Source organism: Podarcis filfolensis, assembly GCF_964270895.1.
Source record: "Podarcis filfolensis genome assembly, chromosome: 3".
Lineage (NCBI taxonomy): Eukaryota > Metazoa > Chordata > Lepidosauria > Squamata > Lacertidae > Podarcis > Podarcis filfolensis.
Window position 1 is genome coordinate 93,920,038 of NC_139606.1, and position 15,002 is coordinate 93,935,039.

The 15,002-nt window shown below is 44.2% G+C and overlaps 1 protein-coding gene across 1 annotated transcript in view; it reads right to left on the reverse strand.

The window, feature by feature from the left end:
• TGFB2 (transforming growth factor beta 2) overlaps positions 1-15,002 on the reverse strand; it is an 82,999-nt gene that overhangs the window by 9,079 nt on the left and 58,918 nt on the right. The window contains exon 2 of the mRNA XM_083605410.1: positions 12,169-12,332. Coding sequence (XP_083461536.1) covers positions 12,169-12,332 — 164 coding nt within the window. The remainder of the gene's footprint in view (positions 1-12,168; positions 12,333-15,002) is intronic.

Here is a 15,002-nt window from a genome sequence, read left to right on the forward strand (position 1 = left end):
TGGGCAAAGTTGGGTTAGATAATAATAATAACAATAACAATAATAATAAGAAATTTTATTTATATCCCGCCCTCCCCAGCCGAAGCCGGGCTCAGGGCGGCTAACAACAATAAAATAGTACAACATATCAGTTCCATCTAGATCTCAGTAAAACATGCCAAGTCACCTCCTTCATCTACAATCAAAAGGTGGATGCGTGAGACTTCATTGTGAACCAATAGAAGACTAGCAGGCCAGAAGGCACAGCAGCCATTCCACAAGGTTCCTGCCTAATGGGATGGCCTGTAGGCATCTGAGTCTCCCCACATAGTGTCCCCACCTTAGTGTCCCATCCCCCTACCCACAACCACCATTATGGGTACCACCACCCCTCCCTCTGTCTCACACCCAAAGTACAAAATGATGACTTCATGCAAACCTTCGAAACCTATACTGTAGAAGAAGAAGAAGAGGAGGAGGAGAAGGAGTTTGGACTTGATATCCCGCCTTTCACCCCCCTCAAGGAGTCTCAAAGCGGCTAACAATCTCCTTTCCCTTCCTCCACCACAACAAACACTCTGTGAGGTGAGTGAAGCTGAGAGACTTCAGAGAAGTGTGACTGGCCCAAGGTGATGCTTACTTGGTTATATAACCGACTATTTGTGAGCAGTGTATGATGAGAATACAGAGTTTGGCTGTACATTCCTTAAGGTCACCAAGGTGAGCAAAAATCCCCAGGTATGCGCCATCGATAAACAGACATGAATGCAACCACTCGTGTTGACTTCCAAGTTACATCAGCCACACCATAAACACATAAACAGATTTTATACGCACAGGGGTGGGGAAAACGTGTTCAAAACAAAATTGGCAAGTTTAACTTGCTAGTACCTTCATCTGCCATCTTAATTGCTAAAGGCTGGCCCATGCCACACCTGGGTTGCAGTGGTTGGAGCACTGGACTATGATGGGAGCAGATCCCGGTTCAGCTGCCCACTCAGCCCTGAAGCCCATTGGATAACCTTGGGCCAGTCTCTATCTCTCAGCCTAACCTGCCTCAGAGGGTTAGAATCATGGAAGTGTGGAGTTGGAAGGGACCATCTAGTGCAACCCCCCGCAATGCAGGAATCCTTTGTCCAACGTGGGACATGGACCATGATCCTGAGATCAAGACATGCTCTACCGCCCAAACTATCCCAGCTGTTGTGAAGATAAAGCGGGGGTGGGAGAGAACCATTTATGTTTCATGGAAGGAAGGGGGGAAACTTGATGTTTCAGCTCTGGTGTCAACTAATCCTATGTGTTTGCTTCTCTCTTCTGGGAAAGTGACTCAGGTTGGCCATCACTTACTGCAAAGCCACTCCAGCACATTTTGCACGGACGTCATTCAACAGGGGTTCAAGCCGGCCTTTTTAGGCAACCAGGCCTACCTGCCAAACCCTCCACGTCCTGCTCTTCTGTTGGCCAGCCTTGCGTAATGGTGTGCGATTGCAAAGGGGAATGGCATTGCAGCCACGGAAGCCAACAGGGGTCTTTCCCTTGGTTTCAACGAGGTTTGGATCTGGCAATAATTGAGAGCAGAATGTGGTCCTTATAAACTATTGTACGAGGTGCAGAGTTCTTGCCAAAATACAAAAGGTACATATGACTTGCCAAATGTTTTAAAGCCTATAGTTCTGTGATCCGCTTCCTGAGAAATTGCCAAGCACGTTCATCATGCAAGTTTGCAAATAAAGAGTACATGCTGCAGACACAGCCCTAACCCAATTACGGCTTGGGTGGGTGTAGCAGCCACGTTAGTTCACACAGTCATAACAGGGTTGCTTCCATCCTCTGCACCCATGTTGAACAATAGTAAAAATCAGACAAGACATGTTTTTAAAAATTGAATGTTACTAGCCCTCATGATTGTCAGAAATGGTTTTCAATGTGTGCAGAGATCTGTTGACAAACTACAATGGGCTGGTGGGTTTTCTGTCTACATCCACAGCTCGTTTCTTTCTTTGGGTGCCCCATCTTTTCACTGCCAGCTCTTAATGCTGGCTGTTATGAATAATACACTTCAGGGCCTGCTATCTGCAAGGGTAACACTGCATATACAGAACTGCTCTGTGTCAGTCTTTTTCCTGGAGCGGATAGTCTGATCAAAGAGCCACATTTGCCAACAACATCCCATTTTCATTGCCGGCTACAACACTACACTGTCTAATTTTAGCCTACGTTGGAAATGATTACTCTCAATATTGCCAAAGATTGTGTTTAAGGGGCAGGTATATGGAAAGTGTGGAGAGCAATAAAGAATGAGGATGGGTTGCAACTGCAAGGCTGTATCCTTTCACATGACAACTACCTGTGCGGCAGAAAATGTAGGAAGTGGTACTTCAACAACCATAGCACAACAGTAACACAATCATATGGGCTGCTCATACGGTACCAGGCCAAGTTCAAGGTCAAATCTTGGGTCCAGGACATCATAAGGCCTGTTTGGTGCCTTATATCCCTGCCTGATCACTGAGATATTCAGGGGAGTCACTGTTAGTAGTCTCTCATGGGTCAGACGCACAGCTCGCATCCACCAGAAACTGCGTATTCAGATTTGTGGGCCTAATTCTCTGGATTTCTCTCCCGGCTGTGATCACACAGGTCCAGAGGTCAGAGCTTTCCAAACTTTTCAAGTTGGTGACACTTTCTGGACAGGCATCATTTTGAGACACAGTAATTCAGTTTTGCATCATTTCATGACACAGTAATTCAGTTTTACTAGCAAACCGGAAGTGAAACGAACCCTTTCCAGCCCCAGGAGGAGTGTGGGGAGCGTTTGTGCGACACACCTACACACTGCAGCTGACATACTAACGTGTCGCGCAACACACAGTTTGAAAAGCTCTACCATAGGTGCTAGTTCCTGGGGGCGGAGGCACTTTGGGCCCCACATTGTTCAGAGGGCTTTTGGTTCCACCCTCTGCCTCCATGCGTGACATCAGGGACCCCTCAATAATCCTGAGAAGCTGGTGCCTCTAGACAGGTCCCCTTCCTTTTGAACACCAGGTGTCTGATGAAGACTTTTAAAGATTTCAACAGGCATTTTAAGTAAGCTTTTCTGGTTTAACAGTACATTTTAACAAATTTTATCATTTGCATCTCTTTTGTATCTTCATTGTACACCGCTTAGAAACAGTAGAACCTCGACTTACCACCGCCCCTACTCACGAACAAATCGACTTGTGACCGCAGCAAACCCGGAAGTAAATACTGGGTTTGCCGTGATTCACGTACGTGCAGAAGCGGCTTCTGCCATCTGCACATGCTCAGAAGCGGCTGCCACTGTCTGCACACACGCACAACGGTGCTTCTACCAGCAACCCTGATTGACTCACGAACAGACCTCCGGGACAGATTCCGTATGTGAGTAGAGGTTCCACTGTACTGTATAAATTTGCTGAAACTGATAATTAATCAAATAAATACCACATGACATCAGTGTTCTTCCATGTGGACTAGGTTATTTCTCACTAACCTCCATAATCTGGTACCACCCACCCACCCACCCCCAACAAGTGGAGATCCATGCAAAACATTTTCCTTAATCATGTCGCAGGATAATCTCATGGTAATGGAATGAGTTATCGATTGTGGGAATACATTGCAAAGAAGTCACTAACCATCTGGCTTTGGAGTAGGCAATATTATGCCCTCCAGATGTTGTTGCTGGACCCCAACTCCCATCATCCTTTGCCTGCATGGCCCATGGTCAGGGATGATGGGAGATGTAGTTCAGTAATATCTGGAGGCCACCACATTGGTTGGCTGCTACCTCTGATCTAGCTAGCGGAGCAAAATAATGTCTACAAAGCTGGGAAGGCTTCCCAACAACTCGCCCTTGTTTCTGTCTTCTTCACTTTACAGTTCAGCACAAAGCGGTCTCAGTACCGTCAAGCAAAAAACAGACAAACAGAGTTTCACCCCAGGAAAATGCCGAAATGCTCGGTGCAATTTCCTGAAGTTGAGGGAGATGTCGAGATTGTCAGGAACGAAGATGTCATGCAAAGCAAAACAAATAAACCTCGGCAAAAAAAAAACGCACGAGCGTTTAGCTGTAGCTCGCCTGAGGCGTGGTAGGTTTTATTAAAACATCAAGCCATAGAAGGCAAAGCCACTAAACCAGAGCAAGCCCTCTTTTTTGTTTTGTTTTTCAGGGATGCTGACTGACACACCTCTTCCAATATTTGGAGGTCAGCATTCAGTGCCATCGCATCCCAACCTGAGAATTAATAAATAAACTAGGGTGATAATTTGATGCTAGATTTTATGCCCAATATAAAGCCTGGTGTGGAATGGCTCTTGCACAATCCTGTCTTGGCTTTCCTCTAAGTCACATACATTTGCTGCAGGAAGACTGAATGAAGCCAAGAGACAGAGCTTAGTCATCAGCATTTTGGTGACAAACAAGTGAGGCTACACAAGAGGAATCCTGTGGACAGCTGCAAAGTCTCACAGCTGCATTAACACCAATATCTTAAGAAGCAATAGTAGCAAACACTTAAGATGATCAATGGGTGCAACCAGCAATCTTGATTTCTAGACAGATGTCAATAAACAAGGCCACCATATAGCCTGTCTAATTTCAGCTGGTAACTTATTCCAGAGGGCTTATTCTTCAGCAGCCTGCATCATCTCTGCCTCTTGGCTGCCCTCCTCTCCAGCCTGCACTTCTGCCTCGCCCTCTGACACAGCCTCTTCCTGCTCACTAAACCCTGTTACTTATTCAGATTCTGACCACTCATCGTCGACCCATCACTGATCCCCTGGCTCTGAGCCTTCTTCTTTGTGGGTTCCCCAGCTGGTGCACCCCACCAGTGGGTGGCACAGTGGTCTAAACCACTGAGCCTCTTGGGCTTGCTGATCGGAAGGTTGGCGGTTTGAATCCCCACCAGGGGGTGAGCTCCCATTGCTCTGTCCCAGCTCCTACCAACCTAGCAGTTCGAAAGCACACCAGTGCAAGTAGATAAACAGGTATCACTGCGGCAGGAAGGTAAATGGTGTTTCCGTGCACTCTGGTTTCCGTCACGGTGTCCCGCTGCGGTTTAGTCATGCTGGCCACATGACCCGGAAAGCTGTCTGTGGACAAACGCCGGCTCCCTCAGCCTGAAAGCCGAGATGAGTGCTGCAACCCCATAGTCACCTTTGACTGGACTTAACTGTCCAGGGGTCTTTTACCTTTACATTTACCTCTCACCACTCCTCTGCATCCAGCCAGTCCATTCCCTGCTAGTGCAGGGGAGAATTTAAAAAAAAGATGGCCCCCACCCACTTCCAGCATGAAGTGGTACAGTCCATTCTACAATACACACCCCAAACTATTCCACCTTATTCTGCTCTTTGTGGAGCCCATCATGCAATCATGCTCCTCCTGAGCGATCTCTTCCCGTCTTTATTTCAGCAGGATCTGAAGGAATCGTACTGGTGATCCGAAACCCACACCAGTGTAACTGAGAGCAGAAAAATGCCTTAAACCTTTTGCCTCCTCAAGTCCTTCCTTGTAATATAATGCCCCCCCCCCCGGGGTCCAAGCTGCCGCTGGAAGCCCAGTGCAGCTCAATGTGTCCCCCCTCTCCTCCTCCTTCCCTGTATCATTGCATTCCTCCCTTCCAGCAGCCTATCAGGTACCTAAGCAGGCTAAAGCCTCAGATAACAGTAGTAATAAAACCCAGAATTTCAGCTCCATTCCTCATGATGCTTTATGATGTGTTACCAAAACATGGCACTGTTTCCATAGGAAGTCATTTGAACACGTTATTGTTTTATAGTCTGTAGCTAATAAACTGCCATAAAAACAATCTCGCTGCAACCACTCCAAACAACGGATAGGATTTGTGCCCTGCTCTGCTTCCTCCCTCCACCCCACTGCTTGTCCTACTCTGCCAGGGGTGCCTTTTCAGGATGCCTATTCATAAAAAGAAAAAGAAATATGGGAGCAGCGGTTTATTTCTAAATACAGAAGCACCTTAATAAAATTAAGATGTGGTGAAGGCTACCAAAGGGGCCGCCAAGTCGACGGGTTCAAAGACATTCCCACAACATTCAAATTTTTATCTGATCAAATTCCAATAAATCCCGCATTTGGCATCAATCTTTCAAAACATAGCAAGAGACACTGGTGGATGCTTGAGCTTGTTTGTTTAATCATTTTATTTCCCTCCCCCTTCCCCCTTTTAAAGGACTTTTATCCGTCTTATATTACCTAAAGTCTTGGTCTTTTGTTAGAACTTATGTTGAGGACAGTGTCTTATGTTGTTGTTTAGTCGTTTAGTCGTGTCCGACTCTTCGTGACCCCATGGACCAGAGCACGCCAGGCACTTCTGTCTTCCACTGCCTCCTGCAGTTTGGTCAAACACTTGTTGGTAGCTTCAAGAACACTGTCCAACCACCTCGTCCTCTGTCATCCCCTCCTCCTTGTGCCCTCAATCTTTCCCAACATCAGGGTCTTTTCCAGAGAGTCTTCTCTTCTCATGAGGTGGCCAAAGTATTGGAGCCTCAGCTTCAGGATCTGTCCTTCCAGTGAGCACCCAGGGCTGATTTCCTTCAGAATGGAGAGGTTTGAGCTTTCTAGCAGTCCATGGGACTCTCAAGAGTCTCCTCCAGCACCATAATTCAAAAGCATCAATTCTTCAGCGATCAGCCTTCTTTATGGTCCAGCTCTCACTTCCATACAACACTACTGGGAAAACCATAGGTTTAACTATATGGTAAGCTCCCATTAATGGGAAGAGACAAACCCAGGAAGGCTCTTTAATATGTTTCGGTTTTCATAGGACCCTTTACTATTATGAGGGACAGGGGAATTCTGTGCACCCTGCCTGGATGGAGGGTAGGACTTGAACCAATGGCTTCACGTTACAAGAAAGAACTAAACATCCAGAATAACTTTCCATCAGTAAGAGCTGTTCGACTGTGGAATGGATCTCTTCGGGTGGTTGTGGACTCTCCTTCAGTGGAGGTTTTTAAGCAGAGCTTGGGTGGCCCCCTATCTGTCTTGGATGCTTCAGCTGATTCCTGCATCACTGAGGCTGGACTAGATGACCCTTGGGTCCCTTCTATGATTCCTTAACAACAATGATATGTAGCTCTGAGGCTAGAATGACATATTGGGACTGAAATATGGCTGCCAACAAAACAGTCTCCTGCTAAATCTGCTTCATTGGCTGATGACTGTGAAACACATTGGCGATGATGTCATGGCATAGCATGATGATGTCATGGCAGGCATGTTTCTTGAGACACATTCTCCTATATCATCCATCCCGGGCCCTTGTCTCACTGTTAAGCTTGTCCCACTGGGTTGTGACATGTGCAACAGCTTCCTCTGTTGTGGGTCCCTACCTATGGAACACCCTACTGCCAAAAGAGCAGACTACAGACCCTGATGGATTTCCACCATCAAGGGAAAACATTCCTATTCTACCAGGCATAAACCAGCAAGGCCGCTTTCTGTTTTCAGTAATTTTAGGATGCTCTGGGGTGTTTTTTATTAGTTTTAAGGGGTGTGCATAATAAAATTGCAAATAATACACAGCTAAAATCCACAAAAACTATTAGAAAACCAAATATGAATAAAATAATCATCATTAAAACAATTAACATTAAAACAAAAATAAAATTGGTAAAATGTTGAGAATGAATACAGGTAACTAATTCATATGTCTGGTTAGGCTTTAAAAAGGTTTTAGGTGCTGAAACAGTCTAAAGACTGATTCCTTGAAAATGTGGAGTGAACATTATTTGGCACTTGTAAAAGGGCAAGTTCTGCAGGCTGAAATTGGTTGAGAAGGCACGTCTTTATATACCAATAGTAAAACACTCAACTCGGCCCTGTAAGAAAACAGCAGCCTGTGCAGATCTTTGAACAAAGGTGTAATATGCTGACAGAATCTTATTCCTGTCAGCAATTGGGCTGCAGCATTCAGCATTAACTGCAATTTTAATGATAGTTTTAACTGTGTGTGTGTGTGTGTGTGTGTGTGTGTGTGTGTGTGTGTGTAGTAAATGATGTTTATTTTATGATATTCTGGAAACTGCCCTGAGATCATTATAAGTGATGAAGGGTGGTCTACAACTCTAGATAAGGAATAAATAATATAAATTACTAAACATTACTGGAGGGGAAAGGAGGCATAGCCACTGTTTTTGGTGATTGTCATAACATCTCATTGCAGCCTGATGATGTATGTACAGTAGTCAATGGGACTGTACACAAATGGTCCCTGTTTGGAAGGACTAGTATTCACACATCCGCATTCTAGGATTACTTTCCATCCATGGAATTGCCGTTTCTCCAGCCTCCAATAAATGTGGAAGTGGTAAAATAAATCATCTGAGCACATTTATCACAGGCCGAGATGGCAACTGCAAGTGGCTTTTTGCAGACAGTAAACCAGTATTAGAGTCCATGAATAAACCATGAGATGATCTCTTTCTTGATCACTTCCATATTCAGTTCAGGCTATGATCGTATTGACTGAAACGTTTGCTAATTGTTAACACTTGTCATTACTGCGAGTCACTCAACACTTTGTTGGAAAAGTGGAATGCAAATTTTAAATCAAGTTTTATTATATCAAACTAAAAAGTCACTGACCAACCATGCCTATCTGCACAAACCCCCTACCTCCCCAAAGCCACCCCCCCCCCAGAGCTTACCAAAGTCACCCCCTGTCCTCACCCCTCCCGGAAGCCAAGATAACCCAATATGTTTTCGTGTCTGAAACATAAAAATATAAATGGTATCTCATATGGTGGTGAATTACCGGTATAACAACACAGAATATAATCAACAATCTGTAGTCTGAAGCCTGGCAGCCATGTGGTAAAGGAAACAGAAAACACAAGCAGAAAACAGGGTTAGAAACAAAGGGCTGAAATTATATGAATTAGCTCAGGGGTGGTGGTGTTATTATTATTATCTGGTTGAAGATGTAAGAACGTAAGGCAGGCTCCTAATTTCAATTAATCATTTCACAGACGTCGTTTGAGGGAAATGGCTAAACACAAAACGCATGAAAAATCACAGTGAAGTTAAGCTGAAAATGCTGTGTCCCTGTTGCTGGTTTCGGGGGGACTAAAAAAAAAGGTAAAGGACCCCTGACAGTTAAGTCCAGTCACAAACGACTCTGGGGTTGAAGCGCTCATCTCACTTTACAGGCTGAGGGAGCCAGCGTTTGTCTGCAGACAGTTTTTCCGGGTCATGTGGCCAGAATGACTAAGCTGCTTCTGGTACAATGGAACACCGAAACCAGAGCAGCGCATGGAAACACTGTTTAACTTCCCGCCAGAGCTTCTCCTTCCCCATCTAGCAGCTAAGTTGGCCACTTAAAGGTAAAGGGACCCCTGACCATTAGGTCCAGTCATGACCGACTCTGGGTTTGCGGTGCTCATCTCACTTTACTGACCGAGGGAGCCAGCGTACAGCTTCCAGGTCATGTGGCTAGCATGACTAAGCTGCTTCTGGAGAACCAGAGCAGCGCATGGAAACGCCGTTTATCTTCCCGCCGGAGCGGTTCCTATTTATCTACTTGCACTTTTGGGTGTGCTTTTGAATTGCTAGGTTGGCAGGAGCTGGGACCGAGCAATGGGAGTTCACCCGGTTGCGGGGATTTGAACCGCCAACCTTCTGATCAGCAAGCCCAAGAGGCTCAGTGGTTTAGACCACAGCGCCACCCGTGTCTCAGATCTCAGCACTAATCCGTCTCAAATCTCAGCACTCTGATTTAACTGAATTGCATATGAAGATGCAAGTTCACTATATATGAAGTGCCACAGACATCGGCAAGAGAGGAGGGGTAACTCCATCAAACTCCCATGAAGGAGAACTCTAAATACCGTCACAATGTAGCTGTCTGAGGCAAGAAATGTATGGCAGGAACTGCCCTCCTGGCCTAGACACTGTCACCGACTCTGCTCCTGGATCTGAAGAGGGGGCAGGAAGAGTGCATCAGGGAGGGACTGCGCTTTATCATGGGAAAGACAACCACTGACACTGGCAAGAAGCTGCTACTGTAGACGGCCGAAATCTGCTTGAATAGAACTATATAACTGTGTTGAAAGCACTTGTTCTGGAGCTTGCTTTTTCCTCCTCCCGCCCACTCCTTTTTCCTTATGTGCCATGTCTTTTTAGATTGTGAGCCTGAGATGGCAGGGATTAATTTAGTACTGATTTTTGTAAGCTGCTCTAAGAGTCTTTCTTATTTTTATTTTTGCTAAAGGGTGGGGTATAAACGTGTTAAACAAACAAATAAGTGAGTCAATGCTTCTTCTTTTTTTAAAGTCAGTTAAGTGACGGAATGGTTAGAAACAAAATAAAACAAACTCCCAGGAATGTATAGCAGCATCAATAATCAAAGACGACAAAATGGGGTCAGACGGGTTGAGGATGAGATAAAGACTCCACCCAGCTTTCGGCTCTGATTTTTAACAAACTAAGGCTGCAATCCTGAGCACATGTCCTTGGGAATAAGAACTGGACTGGCTTCTGAGTAAATGTTTATAAGACACAGCTGTAGAGCTGGGATCCCATCCTTGCTTAACTGTAGAAATCAGTGGGACATAGTTCTGAGTATAATATAAATGTATGACATTATTTATATATATATATATATATAATACATTATACTTAGGGACTTGGGTGGCGCTGTGGTCTAAACCACAGAGTCTAGGGCTTGCCAATCAGAAGGTCGGTGGCTCGAATCCCCATGACGGGGTGAGCTCCCTTTGTTCGGTCCCTGCTCCTGCCAACCTAGCAGTTCGAAAGCACGTCAAAGTGCAAGTAGATAAATAGGTACCACTCCGGCGGGAAGGTAAATGGCGTTTCCGTGCACTGCTCTGGTTCGCCAGAAGCGGCTTAGTCATGCTGGCCACATGGCCGGAAGATGTATGCCGGCTCCCTCGGCCAGTAAAGCGAGATGAGCACCGCAACCCCAGAGTCGTCCGCGACTGGACCTAGTGGTCAGGGGTCCCTTTACCTTTTTATATTATTATACATGGATGCAGCCCTCATTAATACTATGTTTGATATTAGTTCAGAATTCTTATGAAGTGCTCACCCTAAACCTCACTGTTCAGGGGTGCTGTGCTATCACCATGCCAACAGGAGCAAGACACAAATTAAGAAAGAAGCATTATTCAAGCAGAGGAATATAGGAGCTGCCCTATACTATTATTGGTATATCTAGCTCAGCATTGTCTACGTTTGAGGAAGGGTTCTCTTCCAGGCATACTTGAGGGTGCTGGGGTTTGAACCTGGGGCCTTCTGCATGCATTGGGTTAACAAGACGCCACCATTTCTGTGTTAAGGGCATCTCTTCAATAATACAGTGCAGTGTTCCTTAGTAAAATACCCAGTGCAAAATACTCACACAGCAACTTAGTTTCAGCCCACCTAATATAGTGGTACCTTGGGTTACAGACGATTCAGGTTACAGACACTTCAGGTTACCTCAGGTTAAGAACGTTGATTCAGAATGAGTACAGAAAGCGTGCGGCGGCAGCGGGAGGCCCCATTAGCTAAAGTGGTGCTTCATGTTAATAACAATTTCAGGTTAAGAACAAACCTCCAGAATGAATTGAGTTCTTAAACTGAGGTACCACTTTTTTAATTCTACCGTAAAAGCGTCTTAAGGAGAAACCTCATTTTCCAGCTCCCAAGAACATAAGACAATCCCTTCTGGATCAAACCAAAGACCCATCTAGCCCAGCAAGAGGGAGAACATGAACTCCAGTCAAAATAATTCAACAGACTATGGTTCTTTTCACATCTGAGGCTTAAACTGTGGTTTCTAAAGTAAGTGTGAAACTGAATTGGCTGGGATACATGTTCAAGTTGTTCTTCCCATTTCTCTCATATCTGACAGAAAATGTGCAAGAGATTCTTGAATATGTTAATACATACACTACAAACTTAGATCTGCTTTATACTATTTATATTGGTCTGGCATCTCCCAAAGGATCCTGGGAATGGTAGTTAGGTGAGGTAGTGAGAATTCTGTTGCAGATCCCCAGACCTGCCTCACATGAACTACATTTCTCACAGTTCCCTGTTGAGAGAGAGTGTACATTAAAATCAGCCGAACTCTACATTGCGCAGAAAGGGTCACACAGGTAACAGTCATGAGATAGCAATGATCACCACAGTTTTACCTGATACAGTTCTATCCGTTGTTCCGAGACACGAGCCTTTGGATTCTGCAATCGAAAGACTCTAAATTCTGCCTTCACCAGGTTGGAAGCGTTTTTTTCCATCGCCGAGACATCAAATCTCACTCGTCTAAAATAGGGGATGGGGTGGTTTGTTGAGATGAGATCTGCAAGAAGTTAGTGTAATGGTTTAAAATTATGAATATATTGTTCTTTTACAGGCCACAGCACAAGGCAGACTCAAGAAACAGCGACGGAAATGTCTGCTGGGTGATTCAGCTTCCAGCAGCCAATTTCGATATCATTAACAATTTAACCAGATAAACAAACACATGTGTTTGATTATAGAAACAGCAGATTAATACAGATCAGCAAGCCATTTCCAACTCTCTTTCAGGGCATGCATTTAACCCTGTTCTTTGAAAGCAACGTGGAAAATCCTGGATGATTATAAATTGGAACAAACTCATGACAGCTGATGTTTCACAAATGACTCCAGACTTGCATACGCTTAATAGCAACTGCCAAGAAAATAGAATTTAATGACAAGCAGTTTGCTGTGGGTAGCTTTATGAAAGAAAGAAAGAAAAGTCTGGAGGAAAAAAATATCTAAACTCTTGACAATATGTTTTGTCTTTTAAATATTTCGACTGAATCTCAAAGAAGAGGAAAGGAAGCAGACAATTGTATAACAAATCTAAGACTTTACACAAAGCAATAAAGTCCCTCTCCTCTAAAGAAGGGGGGATAACCAGTTGTATTTCATCACGAAACCAAAAAAATCTTTTCTGCATGCTGATGGGCATCAGAGCAATAATGTAGACTCCTTCTTTTAACAATTTGTGTAGCTATACTTAAATATTAATTGCTGGTTTAAAATGTTAAGTGTTCAAGTGAGCCTCACTTTAGATTAAGAGCCATTGTCATATTAGATGGTAGTGAGCCATATTGTCTCCATGGCAATTTCTAAAACAGGAAGTGTTCCTTGAGGAGAGGTGATTAGGATTGCAGAAGTGGCAAGGGAGGGAAGAATTAGGCATTTCTCTGCACATAATTTCCCTGCACCAAACTGCCCTGTCCTACCCCATGACATTCCAGAATGTTTCAAATGTCCCAAAAAACAGATCTGGAATTCCATAGGGAGGAAAGCTGCTCTCTGAAGGATCTCTCTGAATTAAGTACTAGTAAAGGAGAACGTGCAACATGATCAAAAGAGACTGACAACAAAAATACCTAGCGATTACTATGAGCTCCTCAGTCAAGGATTCAGAATTAATTATATTTATTTAAAATGTTTCTCAGACTCCTTTAAAGCAGGGGAAACTATCTCAAGTTTTTTTTTAAAAAAAGTATACGAAAACACGGTTAGAACAACAAAGCCGTGATCAAGAATGCAGTAACAACACACAACCCTAAAAATCTGCAAGACAAAAGTTATCAATAACCAAAATTAGCATTAGGGAAACACAGCACCTTAGGGGAAAGGCTACAAAAACAACTGATTCTGTAGGGGTCTCCTAAATAGTTGTAGGAATAAAACTTGTCCAATTGCAGTTGGTAACGTGACTCAAGAGATGTGGGGCAACCATAGAAAAGGTCTTCTCTTTGTCTCTCATACCCACAAACTTGGTGACACTTTGAGGCCTCTGTTGCTATCTTCAAGTGCTGGCAGGCTGACAGAAGTGAAAGTGGCCCATCAAATAGAGAGCAATGGTGCAAAGTTTTTATTCCCTGAAAACCAAGAATCCCCACAACTGATCTGTAAAATGCAAAGCCCACTGATAGATCTGATTTCAGGGGATATGGAACTTAACCCAACCCTTCCTTGTGCCCCTCAAATAAATGACAATGTCCCTCAGGAATAGACCTCTGGATCAAACTGTAGATCCTGATTGGCATCCAGCAGGTGCCCCTACTGGGATTCTTCACCTCATCTCCTGGAACATTGCTGGATGGGAGGGGTATATTCAATTGTATATTACTTCAAGAAACCTGGTTAGTGACATTGCTGGGTTCTCTTCATACAATCTACCCGCTCATAGACAATTCTCCAAAGGTCTCCACAAAGCTGGCTTATTGATCTTAATCAGATCTGGCCTGCCATTCAATACAACTCCTTTTGGCACTTATCCTCCATTAGGCCAAGCTTACCTAATAACTATGAATAATCAACTGGTAATTTTGGTAAATTTCTGCCTCCCTCCCTCAGGAGATGAGATGATTCTAACTGCTAATTGGGACAAGCCAATTGCGCTTTCAAGGAATAGATATAATACCTACTCCATTGTCTGTTTCCTGCTCCTCTAAGGATGGATTAAGTAATAGAGCAGAGTTAAAACTTATGGATTTTTGTACTGCCCATAATGCAGTTATCTTAAATGGACTGAATAACTTACCTGGTGATGATGAGTTTACTTTTATCTCGACAAGGGGTCATAGTGTAGTTGACTATTCTATCTATTCTCTAAGCCAGGAATGGCCAAACTTGGTTCTCCAGATGTTTTGGGACTACAACTCCCATCATCCCTAGCTAACAGGACCAGTGGTCAGGGATGATGGGAACTGTAGTCCCAAAACAGCTGGAGGGCCAAGTTTGGCCATGCCTGCTCTAAACCTATATTCTGATGTCAACTTCTTTTCTATTGGAGTCCATACAGAAAGTGAACACTCCCCTTACTTCTGACTATACAATGCAGCCCAGCTGATAAGATCTTGAAGCCTGGTAACTCAGATCAGGCTTCTCATAGTATCCTGAAAAGGATTAGATGATCCCCGCAATTCGAAGTGGTGATCACCAAATTCCTGGACATGGACAAAATGTTACAAAGTCATGGTTG